This window comes from Cottoperca gobio, chromosome 14 (genome assembly GCF_900634415.1).
Source record: "Cottoperca gobio chromosome 14, fCotGob3.1, whole genome shotgun sequence".
NCBI classification, from domain to species: domain Eukaryota; kingdom Metazoa; phylum Chordata; class Actinopteri; order Perciformes; family Bovichtidae; genus Cottoperca; species Cottoperca gobio.
This window is the reverse complement of record NC_041368.1, coordinates 22919973-22940478: the sequence shown is the minus strand read 5'-3', so window position 1 is coordinate 22940478 and position 20506 is coordinate 22919973. Positions and strand designations below refer to the sequence as shown.

Below are 20506 nucleotides of genomic sequence, written 5' to 3'. Positions count from 1 at the left end.
GAATTATTTCACTTCGTTCACTACATAGCTTGCATTTTAAATGGCAGTGGTGTCAGTTAAGTTGTACTTTCAAAGATAGTAGGGGCTGTGATAAAAAAAATAGATTTTTCTAAATGTTGTTTTGGTTGTTTCAGTCAGCAGCACGTTTTCACCTATGGCAAACATTGATTAAAGCAAATAGCACGCTCAAAATGCAATTGTAGATCAATTGTGCAACTTCAAAGAGTGCCGAGGCCGTTGTGTAAATGCTAATCCGTTCTCGATAAGTGTGAGGAAACAGCACGGGCGTGGGGTCTAGGGGCATTTAAGGCTTTTTGATTGAAAGCTAAAGCAGGTTAATACTCAGCAAATGGAAATATTACTAAAAACAAACAACGTCTGAGAAATGAAAACATGCTGGATGGAGACACTTTGGCAAGATCCCATTTAGAGGAGAAGCTGTGTTTCAGTGACTAACAGCAGTCACTGCGTCACCACTGGTCAGCGTGTTTCCTGTGTTACCGGCAGCTTTCTGCAACACATTTCTTAAACATCATTAAGTAAGTTGTGGGAGATTCTGGTGTCCAAACTATTTACATACAGACTGGATCTGGATCTGGATCTGTACGTTAAAGGTCTAAAGTGAGAACGTTTCTTTAGCTGTGCACTGGAGCATTCGCACAATGAAGATGCATTCACTTTGCCTGTAATGACACAATAGATACTTTTTCATTTGTGTAAGACATTAAGGAGCGTCAGTGAACAGTGACCACAGGAGCATTACCTTTGGTTCTCTGCTATGCCCAATGATTTCTTTATGTTTCCCACATAAAAAGTAAAGAAAACTTGGACTGGAAGATCATCATGTGTCCAGGGACCCAAGACAACATGGAGAGATGTAGACATATACATGTTTGACTCAGATGAGGAGACTGTTGTGCACCAAAGTCGCACACTGGAGTGCAGTTAGCATCGTTTGTTTGTTAGCTTGTAACCGTCAGAGGCTGACAGCATTAGTGGTCGTGAAACACACAATAATATCTAGCGGGATTTCTTCGGTAGATAGTGGAAGGAAGCTCCAGGGTCCGGTTAACATCCAAGAACTGCTCTCTCCATGTTAGCTGTCAGACCTTCCACTAAGCTAATGCTAACTCTGAGCGTACTGACGAGTCCGCTCTGCGCTGGAGGGTTCAGGTTTCTTCGCTGGTGTTCGTCGATGATCGTCGGCAATCTGCGTTACAGACAGCTGTTGGTTGTTTCGAATTTGGGACCAACCTAATCCAACTCGCCCCGGGTACGTTTGAATCTCAGATTCTAGGGAAGTGCACAGACGTCTCCCCCTTCAGTAGAGGAATGTGAAAACACCTCTGTAACTTTACACAGATCCAGATAGACAGTGTTAAGAGGAGGGATCTCACACAGTTAGTTTTAAGACTATCTCTGACCTGGGCACATTGGAACATTCTCAGATCTGATCTGACCACTGAGGGTTTAATGTGCTGCAGTGTAGAGGTGAAGCCGCTCAAGGCCTTCTGCACAACTTCTGATTAGGACCTTTGTTTCAAAGTCTTTACCAAGCTCGCTGTCTGAGCGCTGAGGTGGAGCCACTTGGCAGGAGGCCTGTTCACCCCTGAGCTCTACTCAGACTTCTGAAGCTCATCTACCTTTGATGAAGGTGCCAACAGGCTCTGGCCACTGCTGCATACCCAAACTACTTTAACGGAAACTATTTAAAGTAGCGGCAGAGCTTCATTTAAAAAGCAAAAGCATTCATGGAACAAGGGAAGAAAGAAACTGACCCTGAAACATGTTTCAGCCGTCGCATAAGGGCTTAACAGAAGCACACCTGCATGCAAAAGCTAGAATTCAGCAACACTTAAAGGTAGAATGTGCAAACCTACAGAAACTTGTGTGCAGGTGCATTTTGGAAATAATTGGAATAGTGAAATAAAAGATCTTTCTCACAGAAGTATTTTCATTTCATGGCAAAAACATTTTATACAATAAGTCATGACGACCTTTTAGGCAGAAAGAAATGCTTTTCTCTGCTGCTTTGTTCAACAAAGTGTTTATGAAATGACAAGCAGCCTATGAAATGTGTCATTTTGTGCCTAGCAAAATTGCTTTCACCTATAGCAGCTTCATCCATTTCCAGGCTCCAGGTGACGAGGCAGACCAAACTAGAAAAGCAAATGCTCAGGAAGGGCTTCAAGCTCCAGAGTCCCCTGATGCCCACCGGTGGGGCCTGTGCTGTTGTGGTGTAACAACACACTGGCATCCACTTGGATATAGCTAACACGTCTTGATTTCTGAAATGGCTCTCTGAGCTTGTGATGTTCACTGCTGCTGTGACACGCTGCCCCTCAAGACATGTTGTCTTATTGTTTTAGCAAATTTTGGTGTTGTCTTCGTCAAAAAGGACAATTCTCATTTTCCTGTCCATATGTGTCCATTTGCTTATTAGCAGTTTCTAATTTGTGCCGTACCTAACCCAGCAGAGATGTACAAACAAACTTTGCACAGATACAGTTCCGTACAGTCAAGGTCAGACACTTGAGGGGATCTTTAAGTAGAAGCTTCTCTTTTGGGCTTTGTGAACCGACTCCAGCTTACATATGCAGCCTGTTCCTTTGCTTATCACGCCTCACTATGGTCGAGTTAACAGGTGAAGAGAATGTCAGGTTAATTGATTCTTCTAAGTTGAAAATTGCAGCAAAGTGGCAGGATGAATCTTTAAAGCGAGGGACAGGAGCTTCCTTTCCTCTAAGAGGTGACACATAACTCGGGCCTGCTCCTCTGGTTCATGGAACACAGTGTGTTTGTGTCACACAGACGTGTTATTTGTACGGAGAACAGATCGAAAAAGCAGACAGATTAGGCAATATTTGTTAAAGGAACCATGACTCCAAAACTACACAAGTGTGTTTTTGTGTTAAGAGAGGAAATGTCTATATTGGTGATTGTGCCGGTGTGTTTGTGTGCGGGGGTCGACCTACCTGGAAGCTCTTTATCTCCCTTCATCCATCTGATGGTGGCGGCGGGCTTGCTGCTCATGGCAGTGCAGGTCATCTCTGTCTCGTTGCCCTCGCTCAGGACCTCATCCCGGGCCTCGATGATGGGGTTACCTGGAGGAACTACGACAGGACACCAAAACAAAAACTCTATAAACACGGGTGGAAATATAATCCTTGTGCACCGCGAGCTCCACACGATGAGACGACAGCAGAGCTGAGAGAGGAGACTATGATGCAACATGTCCAAAAACGGCTTGTTTAATGCAGTTACGTCTGAATGACATCCACAGGGATGCATGACTATATTTAACAAATACAAATACATATTTAACATGTGCTAAACTTCATGTTAAGTCCATAGAAATGCACGAAAAGAAAACATGATAAACGCACGACAAATGAATCGTATGATATTTTATCAACTACTATTGCAGCATCATATTAAGTTTGATATTGCTGAGCTATAATTCAATAAATAAAGTTACACTCAGAATAAGTTTTGCTATTATTGCAAATTGCAAAGTCAAGTATTGTGTAAGACCTGCTGCTGGTGAGATTGATTTGATTACAAAAACCTCCAACATTACTCATCTCAAAGTCGTAAAACGCAATTAGCTTCCATATCTCTTTGCTCCCTGTAGTAATATGTTTACACGTTTGATAGAACATTAAAAATAATAAGAAAACAAATCAAAATAGATGATTGATTAGTTATCAGCTGATGTCCCAATGATATGTTAATCATTTGCATACTCCCGTCCTCTCACGAGGGTTAAATGCTTCTCATGAACATGTGACGAGGACACGATGAAGCTCAATCACAAGGTGGCCGAGGGAGCCGAGTGTTATTATGATTATTTTCAAACAATGCAACATGATTAGCTCTCGCTTATAGGGGTCATGTAGGACGCAATGATCTCACACACACTAGTGACGCCATTCATACTTCCTGTACACACTCGGGCTGGTAGTACAACATGTGTGTCGATCAATTCAATTGCATTAAACTGATTCAATTCATATTGATATCTTAAAAATGAGTTTCAGTGTGTTGTGCAGATATCAGCCCTAATGCACAGCACTAACACATACAAGTCAACTCTGCCATGAACTGTTTATCACACAGGTGTGTGTGTGTCGTCTTGTTTTAATGAATGTGTCGCATTCTTGCACCCTGACTGCTGCATATTGTCATGTTTACACACAGCGACATTGTGATAAGACTTTATGTGCAGGCACATGTGAAATACATGATTCTCCTGCTGCAGTCAGCTGTCAACACTTCCAGTCTAAATGCTGATTAATAGGTTGTGTGTGTGTGTGAGTGTGTGAGTGTGTGAGTGTGTGTGTGTGTGTGTGTGTGTGTGTGTGTGTGTGTGTGTGTGTGTGTGTGTGTGTGTGTGTGTGTGTGTGTGTGTTTTGCTGCTGTACCTAGCACGGTGATGTCGGCGTAGGCTTCCTGTGGGGGGTCCGTGTAGAGCTGGCAAACATATCGACCCTCGTCTGACAGCGACACATTAGACAGTGACACCCGCAGCTCGTTGTCTGAGAAGTTCACCAGCTGAAAACGAGCGTCTTTAAGTGCTGGAGGAGAAAACACACATATACAAAGTATAATAACATCAAATCCATATCAATCCTTTTTCATTCCGACTCAAAGTATTCGGTCAATGACACCTTCTCTTCACATTCTAGCATCAGGTGAAGCAAACCCTACACACTTATATTTCTGATATCCCTCAATGTTAGTGGGCCCAACATAAATGGACAAACCAAACTTCACATGTCAATATTTGCGGACAGATCCTTTGCAGTGATTGAGTGTTTGAGGTCTATGACCTGCAGACATCAGAAGAGCCCATCACAGCCGGCATCTTCCCTGTGATGCTGCGCCATCTTCACTTCTGCCTCTCGGTTTGTTTTGTTGCTCACTGGATTGACGTCCGATGACACAGCTAGTCAAAAATATTGTATTCTAACTTTTCTTCAGTCATCCACTACTCTCATGGAGATCAGACTGAATTGCCATTTCATTACACTTTGAATGTGCTTCTCTTCTGATCTGTTCTGGGTGGGGGGGCTGTTTGTTTTGCCCTGAGTCATCAGTAGCGGGTGACGTGTCCGTTCCACTTATATCATCTTCAGTCAACACAGATGCCGGAGTCTCTGCTGCGAGAAGCAATTAAAGTCGTGCAGGATGTTAAAAGAAATATGAACGATTTAAGAGTTGTTATTTCTGTGAGTCGACTTAAAACAACTTCTGCAGCTGTGTTCCTGTTTTTCTGGCTCTGGCACAAGAAGATGATGTCCCCAATCTTAATCCCACATAAAGAGCTCTGATCGGATCAATGATGTTCAAACAATGTTGTCACAAGTTAGAATAGAACAAATATAGAATAGAAATTAAATCCACAATCCAGGGCTGCAACTAACGACTCACGTGTGTATAAAATAATGAAAAATAATCTATTTTCTAAATCTAATTGCTTGTTTTGTCTGACCAGAACTTCAGAAGCAGAACTTGTTCAGGTTATTACACATAAGAGAAAGAAAAAGCACCAAATCTTAACAATCAAGAAAGATACATTTGGGCATATATGCCTAAAATATGACTTTTCAATCAATTAACCGCGTCAACTTCCAAATGAAGATTAACAGATGTATTGCATGTAACACTGACATTGGTACCCATAGTAGAGCTGTTCATTACGCCGCGACAAAACCAACCTTTCAAACCAACTAAGAGGCAATTCATTTTTATTACGGTTAATTAAGACAAATGCTATAATAACACGACGACGATGATAACGGGCTTGTTGGCTTTTGCCTGTTTTTGAATTCATCAGGAGGTTCTTTGAGTTGTTTTACTTCCACATACAATCACTAGCACAAACTGAAAAGACATTCAGCAGTCCTGCTTTCTTTGAATGCAGGCGTGCGTGTGCAAAAATACATATTGAATCGTTTTAATGCACAAAGATGGTAGATAGTCATTTGGCTTGAAGTGCATCACAACTTGAAGCCTTCAAAGTGCTTTATAGAGAGAAAAATACCTCAATGTAATTAGTCAACAATCAATCACAGAGCAAAGTGATGTAACACAGTGCAGAAAATAAGAGGAAACCAAAGCACAAGACACGATTTACACTTCAATAACAACCTTATGTGAAGCATCTGCAGACAGCACATGCTAACAACACGGTGGTGTTAACAGAGGCTTTGTCCTTGGCTGCCCTTTAGCTGGCCTACAGCGGAGTTGAGGACAAATCCTCTCTTCCTAATCTGTAGTCACTTTCATATCGCCTTACCTTGTTTGCCCATCTACCTGAGAACAGTCTATCAGCTGTAATGTAGAATGACAACATGTGGTTGAGATGAAAGCGTACCTGGCTCCATCCTCCTTTGATGTGCTGATAAATTCTGCTCTGATTGACAGCAACTCCAGGCTTTTTGCACTCTGCACTATCCTTGTATAGATCTGTGTACTCATCCTCTGGCTCTGTGTTTTTTCTTGAAGCTTAAAGCATTAAACATGGAAACTTCTTACACAGAAGACCTCAAAACGGACAAAAATAGATAGAAAAACCATCAGGCTACATTATGATTTCACCGATGATTTCACAAAATGAAGACTGCTGCACGGCCATACAGTCTTTGCCTTTAATGTCAAGAGACAGACACAGAGTGATTGAAACAGAAGGGAGAGAGGGAGGCTGCCAGCAAGAGGCGAGAATACTAATCACCACAATTGATTTTGTGCATCATTAAACAAGAACATCAGGCACATTTTAAGTGATACCATAAGGCTGACTGGAGATGAGGATTTTTTTTGTCACAACATTAAGGAAAGAAACGTGGAGAGAAATCTGCATCCAGCATTTTTATATTTTAATCTCCACATACGTTTCTCTTCTCTGTCTTTGATTATCCTGCCAGGAAAAGTCTGCTCACAACACCCAACACCTCAGAAGTGCAAACATACTGGGAAAAGTTGGAACAAAGAAATGTGAAAATGCTGCATACAAGGGGGTTATTTTTCATGCAAATGCTTATCTCTTTCCAAAACACGGTCCTCACATCGCCAGAAAAAACTTAAATGGTTGGTTTCCATTAGTGCAGCTATTACATTCTTTTATCTAAGTACAATGAAGCCCTTATTGTGGCACATGAATAATACGCCCCTAATTAGTGTAGCTCATTCAAAAGCCTTGTTAGACCTCATTAAAATGCGAGGTCAGACTCTAATCCTAATGATTTAATTGAATTAAATACTCCCTGATTCAAATATACTGATGCAGCTATATGCAGATGCACTGACAAAGCATGCAACCCGTTTTCAGAGGCAAAGAGGCTCTGAAGGGAACTACAACTACCGCTTCAATTAGATTTCCATCAAAGGCAGGGGTGGGTGTAGGAACGTGGGCTCTTGTTAGGAGTCTAGAACAAGCGTTAAATGAATACATGTGGTTTAAAGGTCACCAAAAACAGATTGTAAAGTGGAGACGGAAGATGACATAAAAGATGGTGTCATCAGCATAAAGGTAGACAGAGCCTACTGTTGACCCCTGTGGGAAACGTATCAACAGTTTGTGGACTTTACTTGACATCAGCAACTATAGTTGGAGCTCTACCCAAACAATTTGACACATATATTAGATATATTGTGTTTCACCTTTTCTCTTTTTTAAATATTGAAAATGATGTTGAGATGCGGTTGAGGTTTGGTGCGTCCAGAGGGAAAGCCAAGCGAGCCAGCACGACTTGTGAAGCGATGTAATGAAACCATGAAGTTCAACCAAGGAAATGATTTGGAAACATCAATCATCTGAGTAGAGATGCATTATTTGCTTGGCTCTGTATCTTGGACAAAGATGCTTTTGTGTCTCAACTAAGTCAGCTCGATACACTGCTCCACAAATGTTGTGATCGACTTAGGTCTACCTGTTCTCACATGGCAGGACAATTATTTGGTTTGTAAATATCTCTCCAGATGTCATCAGACTGCATTCTTAGAAATGATCACTTTAGGCGCTTGAGTGTTTCACTTACTGCAGCAACAACAGGATCAATCCTGGTAATGTTAATCATTATTTGTGCAGTAGTGTGTGATACAGCCGTCCCACTCACGTCATTTTCAGTTCAACGTGGAAGCTAAGGTAGCTGTTGCTCGGAGCAGCTAACGAACTGACTGAAGAAACATGCTGAGTTAAGAGCTCTGTAAATCAGCAATCTGCACAGGTGTGTTGATCTTATTGTTCCTGTCACTGTTTGATGAAGGGTTCATGCCAGCTATGCAAGACGATGATGGCACCTTCCTAGATCCGATATGTCAGCCGGTAGATACAGCTGTTAGTGATGTTGGTGGAGCTCCGGATATTACAGAAATTGTCAAATTAACAACAAAACATTCAAAGATCTGTAACTGGATTCAGAACTACACAAAGAACTAATCACTTGTTTTTTCTCCGATGGCCTCACCTTCCATTAACTTCACAAAATCCTTGCCAATCAGATATAATCCATTTAAAAAAATTTTTGTAGGAGATCTCATAATCCTCTTATGTATCACTTCTAAATAAGGCATTGTGGTATAAGCATGGGCTGAATGAATAAATACCTCCTGATACACATTGAAAAGAAACACTGAGACACCGTGGCAAGGACACAGTTCCCCGTGCTCAAGAGAAACAATACTGTACTTTCAAAGAGACACAAGGACAGATGATGGAGAACAGCCTGGTTCACTCAGTTCAACACAGTGGTGTATTTCAGAAACAAAAAGTAGCAGCACTGGCAGAGAGAAGGTGAGCGAGGCAACACCAGACAGTTCTTTTATCGTAACGTCAGAGCACATTGCATATTTCATTCCTCTTTGTGTACTTTGGACAAAAAAAGAGAGTGACTTTTAGCTTCCTGCTCTCTCTGCCCTGTTCTTCTTCTCTTCTTCTATCATATCTGATGTTATGAGAAGGACATCACAGATGTCTGACAAAGCTAGTTGATAGTCAAGTCTTTGGAAGAGAAGTCAGTGCAAACTCTGAAAGGCTGTACGTTAACAGAGCCGTCGGTTTTCACCGCCGATAGTGATGAAGCTAATTTAAAAGCAGCGATAAGACAGAAGGAGACTTAAGGTGACACAATGAAAGTCTAACTTCTCCTCTACTTGTTATTGATAAACAGTATACCAGCTTTAATGGACCCTATTGTTCTCAATTCTGTGAGCACTCTATGCGTTTATGTGACCACTTCCTCAACCAAATGGAGGAATACTTGGGAAAAATGACATTTTGAGTCGAGTCGACATTTAATGACAGAGCATTAAAATGGTGTGTCATTAGTGCAGTATACATGACATTAAATGGGGAGATGGGTGGGTGTCTTAAAGGATGCTCGGACTTTCAGCAGCCAAATGGAGCGAGGCTCTTTTTTAAATGTGTCTTTTCAGTGCCAAACCTTACTAAACAACGATGGGAAAGATTCATGCTGGCAGTTATATATATTTAGCTAACTCAGACTAATAAAGCATCATATTAGCTTTAGCTGAACTTGTGAATGTATTTTTCACAGATTGAGGACCGTGCACTGTGCAGCTGGTGACATGTCGATGGACTCCATCCTTTAATGTTTGCATGAGACCCTGTAGTCATGGAACCATCTCATATTACCAGTCAGCACTTAACAATTGAAATACTAAATAAACTGCGTAAAAGATTGCACTTCTCAACCTGAGGAGGACAAAGTGTTTCCAAAGCCTCTCGTTCACCCACACACACACACACACACACACACTCGCACACACTCGCACACACTGATGGCGGCTGGGCTGCCGTGTAAAGCAGCGGTCTGCTCATCACGGACACTTTGAGGGTCAGTGTCGTACTAATTGGCACGACTAAAAGAGGTCACTGTTCAGGAACATACAAGTGTTCCACCAAATGACAAACGGTGTTTGGAAGTTCTTCTGGTGAGTCTCCTTTCAGCACAGATAAGTCCCTGTGTTGAACCTTTAAATCGACTCTTCTGCAACTTTCAATCATTTATTTGATGGATTATTAACATTAAAACATGGTCACTTTTTTACAATGCAATAGCAAATACATTAAAGGGCAAAGTTGCTCATCTGATCACTAGAATGAGTCGTCTTCACAAATCTATGGCTGGTGGCTAATACGGCAAGACGATGCTCTATATATGAACAATAGTTAATCTCCTACTTCCTCAGTTCTGTTTTGAAGTTATAGTAATTATCCAAAAGTTACATTCAAATGGAGAGAACATAGGAAAAGGTGTGACGCCGCCATGATCTCCCCATGTGAAGACGGTGAAGATAACAGTGGATGAGTCTTGTGGCCAAAATAAAATCATAAGAGAATTGGGATCAATAAAACCTCTAACGGCTCTTTTCCCACTATTTCACCTTCTCCGACTGCATGAAGTGAATTCACTTGATTTTTGATATTTTCCCTCTCTTGATTCATCGTCATTCTTTTCTCTGAATTTCATTTGAATCGTTTTTCTTTTCTCCAGCTGCAGCCGAGGATGACTCCCATCCAGAGAGAGCAGGAGATGATGAGTACGCCTCGCCTAAGTGGCTGCAATCAATTGTGATTAGTGGCTGCCGCTACTTTTTGAGAGGAGCACATCAAAGTTTTTTTATTGGGTGTCAGATTGGTTGAGATGAGGTGGGGCGGGGGGTAATTACATTCTTACGAGAAACCTCCTCCCCACTCTAGGTGAAGTCCAGGCTACCGAATCACAGCGCCGTCACCGGCTAAACCCAGAGAACATGTAGCATCGCTTCAGTCCTCTTCTCTCTCTGATGATCCAATAACTCTGTTCTGATGTTACTTTGCATTGTATCCACCGAGGGAACTCTCACTCATGACAATTATCTTTTTGATTGAATAAGTTCTCCTCCTGCACAACTTGTGTCCAGCATAATGTTGATATCTCACATTTTATATATTTATATCATTCCCATTTACAATATTCTTATTGTTTTCCTCTTTATTTTAGATGCTTCATATTATTATTTGCTGTAACCGTCAACTTTCCCCGTGGGTATCATTTTTAAATCCAATCTTATCTCAGTCAAATCTCATTTTGTTTACAGATTTGAGTTACTTTTAGCACGCTTTGCTTGATTAGAACCTCACCAGCTAAATATATTCATAGGTTTTGTCCTCAGTACATAAACTGTAACAGATTTCACTCATGCAAGTAGTCAACTGTAACACCAAACTATATGTTATAGCCTCTTTTAGCTCGTTGTTTTGGTTTTAAACAAAGTGTTCTACTAACTGCAATATTTCATGATGCAGTAGTTTGTATTTCTATATGTTTGTATAATTAATCGTGTGTCTATTCTATGCTCTTTTAACTGGTTAGAAAAGTCAAAGTCTTGCAGCTTCAGAGACATTTTTCTGCAGACTTGTTGGAGACAGGATCAGAAGTGATTGTGCATATGGACTTGCTTTTGTCAGAGGCCAGCACCACGACTTCAAAGCGGTGACCATACGGCTCTGCTGGATGTGCCGATAGGAAAGTGCTCGTCAACCCTCAGATGATACCGTGACGAGTTATCAGAGCTCTCTTTCTCACGGGTTTCCGACCCCCGAGTGCTTAACCCGGCTATCAATCCAACACAATGCTTCTCATACTTACAGACAGATGCACAACAAGAGCTGCTTAAAATACTCAAAGCAGAGAGACGAGTTGAAACACTCGTCTCTCTCAGCCAGCCTGTTCCAGTCGGACTCCCTGCTGCTGTTTCCACTTGACATTAACATGCTCGGCCCTTTTCAAGTGCGAAGATGATTGAACAGTTCTCAGAAAGATCCAAAAGACATGGCTGTTAACTTTGGTATGAGCGATGACATGAGGCCAGTGTTTGGTGTTTTTCACTTGCCGTGTTTGACAGTCGAGCGCACGCAGCGAGACACTGCCGCCCATTCACGATTCAACATTTATCATGGTTGTGTAACGAAACCACGCAGGCAGCTCAAACCCTCTCATGTCACTATTCATTTTCCAATGGAGCCGTCTTCATACCGTCAGGATTCAATATTAAAACTTTAAGTATAATACATTTCTTTATATTTCAGTCGTGTCATTAATCACAGTTAGCTCAATTGATATTTCATTTAATAATTAAAATAATAATCAGGTCACATATAGTCTCTTTGGTAGGTCCAATGGTGTCCTTCGTGTGGGAATATCTACATAATATACGCTCTTTAAACCACCTCGTTAAGCTGTTCTCTCACAAAGCTTCCTCCTGACCCTTGCTTGCTTGCAGTGGACAGATCTCCCACTGCCACAGGAGCTGCAATCTCCCCCTCCACAGGAGGACAAGGGCGGTGCTGGTGTGTGAGCGCTACAACCGTGTAGCTGCGTGTCTGAAGGAGAACGTACTTTGCTTTAGCGAGTGATGTCAGAAGTCACAAACATAGACACGAGAGGAGTTTGCAGTCTCGATGGCTGCGGTGTTCAACTTTGTTTAGTCTGCAAGGCCAAACAGTTCTGCACACGTGAAGAGGAGAGCTGATGCAGGTTGTTTACTTCTTAACATTTAGGAATGACTTTCTAAATAAAGTGTGTGTGTTAGGTGAAACACAGCACTGTGCTGCCTCTGTATAATGTTGCCATGGACAATACAAGTAATGCAGAAACAGTTCATCTCACGGCGGAACATTAGCTGTTGAATGATTCATTGTGTCTTACATTAAAAAGAAAAATGAATGTTTCCCTGAAACATATGGCAGTTTGAGCTACAACACAGCAGCTGGGTGTTAACTACTTCTAGCACAACAGTATTCACATATTAAACAGGTCATTGTGCCACGGAAACATCACCATCTGTGCATCTTCTGCTACTAACAATCTGCACTGAAGCGTCGCGCGTTTGTCTCGTCACAGAAGTAAACTGTTGGTGCGATGTCAACACGCTGACCTAATGTTCTCATGAGGCGGGAGAAGGATTCACATCTTTTACTTAAGTTAAACTCTCAAGTAAAAGTGCAAAGGTATTAATATTACCATATTCTTAAAGTACATGCCTCACAGTCCTTTACATGCACATTTGCAGTTTACTGATAATGAACTGAAAGCATCAGAACTACTTTAGGTGGACATGAAGTGCAGGAGTGTGTGTGTAACTGCAGCCAGTTTCCTTCCTGTCCGTCTCCCTCACAAACACGATCCACACCACTGTGCATTCAGACACGGCAGATGTGATATTGTGATGGTGGCAATGTTGTTCGGAGGCTGCCTCGTCATAATGAAGCAGTGCAGCTGTGGCGAAGGTGCCTGGGATGGATCACAGGGGATCAAGGAGCCCCCCCCCCTCCCGTTAAAGAAGAACACCTTGCCCTTGACAGCCAGCTTGTGGGAGTCGGCTCACTGCTGCTCGGCGCAACAGATAAATACCAAGCTCGGTTTAGCATACGCACGAAGGCTTTCTGCGAGTGTGCCTTTATAATAATATGTAGAAGGTGTGTGTGTGCGTGTGTGGGGGCCCAGGGAGTCTCTGGTGGATGTAGAAAGAACTAAGTGCATTAACAGTACGTTTGTGCACATGCCTGAAGGCTTAGCTCGTGCTATGTTCACTATTTTGATTTGTCAAATACATTTTCGGAGGAAACACAACTGCAGCCTGGATTACGGTCACAGGCGTCATGTGTGAACCAGGAAGTGTGACAACTTTATACAGAAGTCATACATACAACGTCCTGCGGCCCGGGTGTCGTAAGTCTTCTAAAAGTTTGGGTTAAAATGTGGTGATTATTGGTTAGGTGATATCCCCATAAAACTACAATCGCTCCACAAACACTCATCAAGCTACAGTTGCAATGAAATACATCGACAGCCGATATGTGCACATAAACTTACTTTGTTATTAGCGAAGACATTTTCTTGATAACCATATTTGCTAATGCTAATGCTAACTACATGAACATAATATCTCCAGGAGGCAGGGCTGGGATAAACTGAACCCTAAAGGCCTTTAATGAATGGTAGGATGTGAACTTACAACATAATGCTCCTGTTCTATAGTTACAGAGGTCGATGTTACGTTATACTCAACACTCTACACTCAGGGGCTTAAAAAACATAATTAAGAATCCAAAAGCTGACAGGACGGAGAACAAGAACAGAGCTGAATAAAGCTAATTAGAGCCGTGACATGATAATTGGGCAGGATAAGAATAAACATAACAGGCCATTAAATGTTTAGGGGATACGAGCTGCTTTTATTAAAGCAGACATGCTGAAAGCGAGCCATGTTTGGGAGATTGTATTAACCTCGTTCTGTATTAATCCTGCCGCAGACATGTGGGTCAAACTTAATGCAGCTCTCTGGAAGTGCAAGTAATGTAAGATAATATTAATCAATGTTATACAGCTTCACCGTCAGCTCCGTTCTCAGGATTTGGTTGAACTACTTTTTATGATATTTGTCTTCATTTATCAGATTTGTTTTCAAACTTCACTGGTTTCTTTCCTTTTTGGACCAGCTGTAACTCACACGTCAGATGTCTGTCTAATTTCATGACTGCCTGCAAAATGAAGCAGTGAAACGGACATAAATAAATGCCTCACTGGGATTGATATCCATGTCATCTGATCACATCAAACGACTTCAGACTATAATTAAACACATAGCATATCAATCACAGAGCGACACGGCTGTGCAGGCGCGTTTCTCTCCTGCAGCAGACGACCTAAAGCTGCAGCGCACGTTCTCCTCCGACAGCCTCGTAATAAGCCTTAGATTATCTACGTTAGACGAGGTGTTCCTAAAAGTGCAGCAAGGAAATAAGGAATGTTCCGCAAAGTAGAAGCGAGGCACACTTCACTGTCAATGTCAGGTCTTTTAAAACTGGAAAGACTACAAAGACAGATTCCTCTTCTTACAATAAACTCAGATTGTTTATGTGTGTGTGTGTGTGTGTGTGTGTGTGTGTGTGTGTGTGTGTGTGTAAAGTCAACATGCAAGTTCAAAATGAAACAGTGCACTGGACTTGAAGTTTTGTTTTCTTAGTTCTGATGCTGCGTTCAAATTATGTGGGAGAAATGAGAACACATTATGTCAAGATGATGAGAGATAATTAAACTACCCACATTTTTAATGATGTTACATTTATGTAGTGGAACGAAGAACCCTGAACAAACTGACTGACCACAAATCAAAACTACCAGACAAAAACACGAGTCCCATCAGCCTGTTAAGTTTGTGTCAGCTCCTCATTCTGTTCCTCACTACACTTTGAAACGCTAGTTGCAATACGGAGGAAAGAAAATCTAAATTGGCTCCTTTAGTGACGGTGAATGAATGTTTTCCTCCGCTCAAAACTCAATGAAATTACTTTAATTTGAAGTCACACTTAGGTACTTCAGTATTTAGCTTTTCTTTTAAACCTCATGTTGATTTTCTTCTTAAAAGACTGAAGTCCCGTTTCTCTTCCGTTCGGTGTGCTCACGTTGTTTGCACATGTTAGACGCTGCGTATCATCGTGTGCTGACATTTGTTCCATGTTGTGAAGCCCTCACTCTTCATCAGGTGGTTGGCCATCTCTGACCTCATCGCTACTTCTTCATTTATAAAGCCATTACGGGTAAACTGCCATCGCACATTTGCATTTTGATTGCACATAAATGTGGCTGGAGTTATAGTCTAAGATCCCAAAATCGTGTGTGTTGTCTGTTGCAAGTGCACGAGTGATGTGGGGGAGAAAGCTTTTATGTGCTTTAGGTGCTCGATTTTTAAATATTTTGACACATGAATGTATTTCTGCTACGGCTCCTTGTGGATATTGTTGATCCCAACAGGTCTAAATATGTGTTAAACACACCCTTTACAGATCGGGACAGTAACGTATGTTCATGGTACTCACGTCTCATGTCTCTGAAGTAAATCGTCTGTCTGTTGGGGTTGAGCAGCTGGATGACGGAGTCGTCGTTCTCCTTCACCCGACAGCTGATGATCGCCATCTCGCCCTCCACCACCGACACGTTATCAGTCACCAGGTTCTGACTCACCACTGGACAGCACAAAGACACATTGATTAGTACAGGTGTGTAATGTAGAAAGATAACCCAAGGCAATTAAGAACACCCTTTATGAGGGTACGACATAAAAGAGCAGACACAGATTTCCACATAATTACAGCGACTTTCAGGTGTGTTAATGAGAAGCGGGATGAGATCTGGATGCGGGAGTGATAAGCACACGTGGGATTAATGAGGACGTAGGATGAGAACCGACCCACTGAGAACCGGCCTTCTTCACAGACCTTATATATTATCATGTTTTAACTGTCACAGTAGGAAAAGGTTAAAGTCGCAGTGACACACAAGTTAGAGCGGATTTAGCTTCTGTGCTGTGAAGCATTCTGCAGGGAAAGTTACAAGAGGGATTTAAATCAAACCACTTTACAATTACAAATGTGTGCATCTTGCTATTGACATTTATTTGAGTTGCCGTGTAATATGTATTAATTCTCTATTCTGTTTGTTTTCTATTCAAAAGGTTTTTCACCTAATTACCTAAGCTAAATACCTAAGCTAATTACCTAAGCTAAATACCTATGCTAAATACCTATGCTAAATACCTAAGCTAAATACCTAAGCTAATTACCTAAGCTAAATACCTATGCTAAATACCTAAGCTAAATACCTATGCTAAATACCTAAGCTAAATACCTAAGCTAATTACCTAAGCTAAATACCTATGCTAAATACCTATGCTAAATACCTAAGCTAAATACCTAAGCTAATTACCTAAGCTAAATACCTATGCTAAATACCTATGCTAAATACCTATGCTAAATACCTAAGCTAAATACCTATGCTAAATACCTATGCTAAATACCTAAGCTAAATACCTATGCTAAATACCTAAGCTAAATACCTATGCTAAATACCTAAGCGAAATACCTAAGCTAATTACCTAAGCTAATTACCTAAGCTAAATACCTATGCTAAATACCTATGCTAAATACCTAAGCTAAATACCTAAGCTAAATACCTATGCTAAATACCTATGCTAAATACCTAAGCTAATTACCTAAGCTAAATACCTATGCTAAATACCTAAGCTAAATACCTATGCTAAATACCTAAGCTAAATACCTATGCTAAATACCTAAGCGAAATACCTAAGCTAATTACCTAAGCTAATTACCTAAGCTAAATACCTATGCTAAATACCTATGCTAAATACCTAAGCTAAATACCTAAGCTAAATACCTAAGCTAAATACCTATGCTAAATACCTAAGCTAAATACCTATGCTAAATACCTAAGCTAAATACCTAAGCTAAATACCTAAGCTAAATACCTATGCTAAATACCTAAGCTAAATACCTATGCTAAATACCTATGCTAAATACCTATGCTAAATACCTAAGCTAAATACCTAAGCTAAATACCTAAGCTAAATACCTATGCTAAATACCTATGCTAAATACCTAAGCTAATTACCTAAGCTAAATACCTATGCTAAATACCTAAGCTAATTACCTAAGCTAAATACCTAAGCTAATTACCTAAGCTAAATACCTATGCTAAATACCTAAGCTAAATACCTAAGCTAAATACCTAAGCTAAATACCTAAGCATCAAGTGCTAATTACCTTGTCTGACTTTTGCTGAACTTGCAAAAAATAAAAGGAGGAAAAAAGGAAAACAGCAGTTGGGTCTTTGAGTGAAATCCAGTTAAAGTAGGGAAGCTGCACATTTAGAACATAACTTTACACTTTGCATTTGATAAAAACGCTAAAAAGTGGGCGGGTTTAGAACACAGCACGACACAGACACACCTTCACTAAAGTTACACATCAACTGATGGATGATGTCATGATGTTATTTAGTTTTACGGGACGCAAAGTTGATTAAAAACACAAAGAACTATATATATTGCCGGCATATATTGTTGAAAGGGGCAGAATACGACCGGGGACGTGATCTAAAAGGCATTTTTCATTTCGTAGCGTCTTTAAAATAAATGATAGCTCAATTCCATTTCCTCTCAGTGGGACACTTGACTAGAACAGAGCCATTAGGGGTTATTAGGAACTGTGCTTACTAGACACATCAAGATGTCTGCCGTGAGAAAGGCCGGTCGTCTATCCGTCTCCACGTGAGCAACTAATACAAATAAAATCTGGGCAATACAAAGATTCAAGAGGGACAATCAGTTGTGTCTGGGCACATTGAAGAACAAAACCTCTTTATCATTTGACAGTTTTGTTAAATGACTGAGCACAACATAAACAAATTCAGAACAACACATAACACGGCAGAACATCTAACTCAATAGGGAAGCATATCTTCAAAGAATATAAATAGATATTGATAGGACAGCGTTTCTCAATCTGTCATCGGGCCCCGAGGGGTCGCCGGATAACTGTGAGACATCACAAGACGATTAAACAGGAGAGGAAAGCAGTATATAACATTTGTGCGACACAAGAGTATTTACTCGTTGCCTTTTCTAGTGAATAACAGGATCATCTTACATGTTCTGGACATTAAAGATGATTAAGACGAACCAGAGGAACAATAGATCAGAAGCTCTGCAGCCGATGCTCGAGGACAAGACCAGCAAACATGAGGACTTCATTAAGGTCCGTGAATATTGTTGCTTTAAAGACACAAGCAGTGTAATTCTGCTGTCATATTACCATTTAATGAGTGGCAACACGCTGCAGGTGGTAGATCTAAACCCTGTAATGCTGTGTGTCCACGGGAATAAACAGAAGCAGCGACCAGAGGACTCGACAAGCCTGTGGGCTGAGAAACATTGGTCACGGCCTTCATCGGTCATCAGCTGCAACTTAAATTGCTACACTTCCTTGTTTCACAAACAATATCTCTGCCTGAAGAATGAAAAATGGATTATTTCCAGCTCTGTGCTACTTTGATTTGAAAAACTACAGTAATAACATCTCAGACTTTGCTTTGGGGTCGCATCCATTGTCGCGGTTGACGGTAAGCCTGGAGTGGCTTTGGTTTATTTTAAAGGATCGCTATGAAACCAACACCTGGCAGCTGGCCAGCGGGGGCTGCTGGTTATATCGGACCCCGGCGCAATATTTTCATGGTGAGATACACAGGTACACAGGTACACACACACACACACACACACTCTAGGCTACAGAGACGAAAACTAACAGGCAGTGAAAGTGAAACATCAACAGTTTGTCTACATCTTATTAAAAACACTCAGCAGAAACATTACATCCGACTTATAGAACTGGACCACCAAGGCCATTGTTAACACACGTACTGGGTTCTTCCTTGGCCCGTGCTACACCCTTCCACAAAGGTTCCTTACAACCAGGCCAGTTGCTGACAAACACACAAACAAAGCGCGTTAACACAACGACTTAAAGGACTTTCGACTGGACTTGTAACGTGCAGAGCGGCAGTGAACAGACAGTCCTGGCATTTGATGCTCTCAGTAGACGCTCAGTTCTGTCTCTGCTGGTCAATGCGGCTTTTCATTAGTTTTAATTTGGATCACATCGCACCAGCATCCCACCTTCTAAACATGCCAGCTATAATAAATATCAGGCTACAACTTGCTAATGAGGTTGGGGGGGGGTTTATTGTAAATTGCTTTTATAATCATTGAGTTCATACTTCATTTTAAGATGAAGGTTCAGACAGTAAAGTGCTAATGTTCCTCTAGAACACACCGGATCACATAAAGATGCGACTCTTTTGCTAAACTTGCAACTGAGGTGGAGATAAAAGGTATGGATAAAGTCTCTGTAATTCCCCCTTACACATCCCTCCTACACGGTTACGGAAATAGCTTCACACATAACATATTCTCAGAGAGGCTAAAAGGACCGGCACAGGGGCGGAGGGGGGGTGAGAAGCGAAAAGAAACTAAGAGAACGCAGGAAACATCAACTGCTAATTTGCATGCCTCAGTTGTCAAGCACCTAAATATCCCTGCCATTTAGGAGACAAGGAGGACAAGGTGGGAAGAGAGAAATTGCATCCTCTGATGCTGACAGATAAGGAGAGACAGCTTAACAAACGAGATTCAAATGAGGGTCCCTTGGTGGCCCAAACATAGCCCTAAATAAATGAACCTCGCCGTCTTTAATATTCAGGACTGAACCTCATTTTTCAAACATGTGCAGAGGTGGGCGGTAGGGTGGGCATCTGCTTATGATAATACGCTAACATACTATAAAATGCATTTCAAGGCATCCGCTGAAGGTTACAAGGCAGCAGCAGGGTGTTGCAAGGTGTCTGCTAAGCTGTGTTTTAAGCCAGTGGAGGTAGTGCGAAGGACTTCAAACGGCGGCTGCCTTGTCAGCTGCTTAATTGTTCCTGTTGTGCTAAATAAACAACTCTGACACGCTGGAAGGTGGCATCAGGAGGCGGTGGGCTTTACACTAATTAATGGCCAACAACAACCATGTGCCGTGGCCACCTAGGACACTGTCAAAGGTACTACAGAGAAGGACTTCTGACGCTGTGCTGGGTGGGCC

The 20506-nt window shown here is 41.4% G+C and overlaps 1 protein-coding gene across 1 annotated transcript in view; it reads right to left on the bottom strand.

Annotated features, from left to right (window-relative positions):
* cadm1a (cell adhesion molecule 1a) overlaps positions 1–20506 on the bottom strand; it is a 310203-nt gene that overhangs the window by 55725 nt on the left and 233972 nt on the right. The window contains 3 exon segments of the mRNA XM_029448212.1: positions 2976–3113; positions 4425–4577; positions 15890–16036. Of these exon segments, the coding sequence (XP_029304072.1) occupies positions 2976–3113; positions 4425–4577; positions 15890–16036 (438 nt within the window).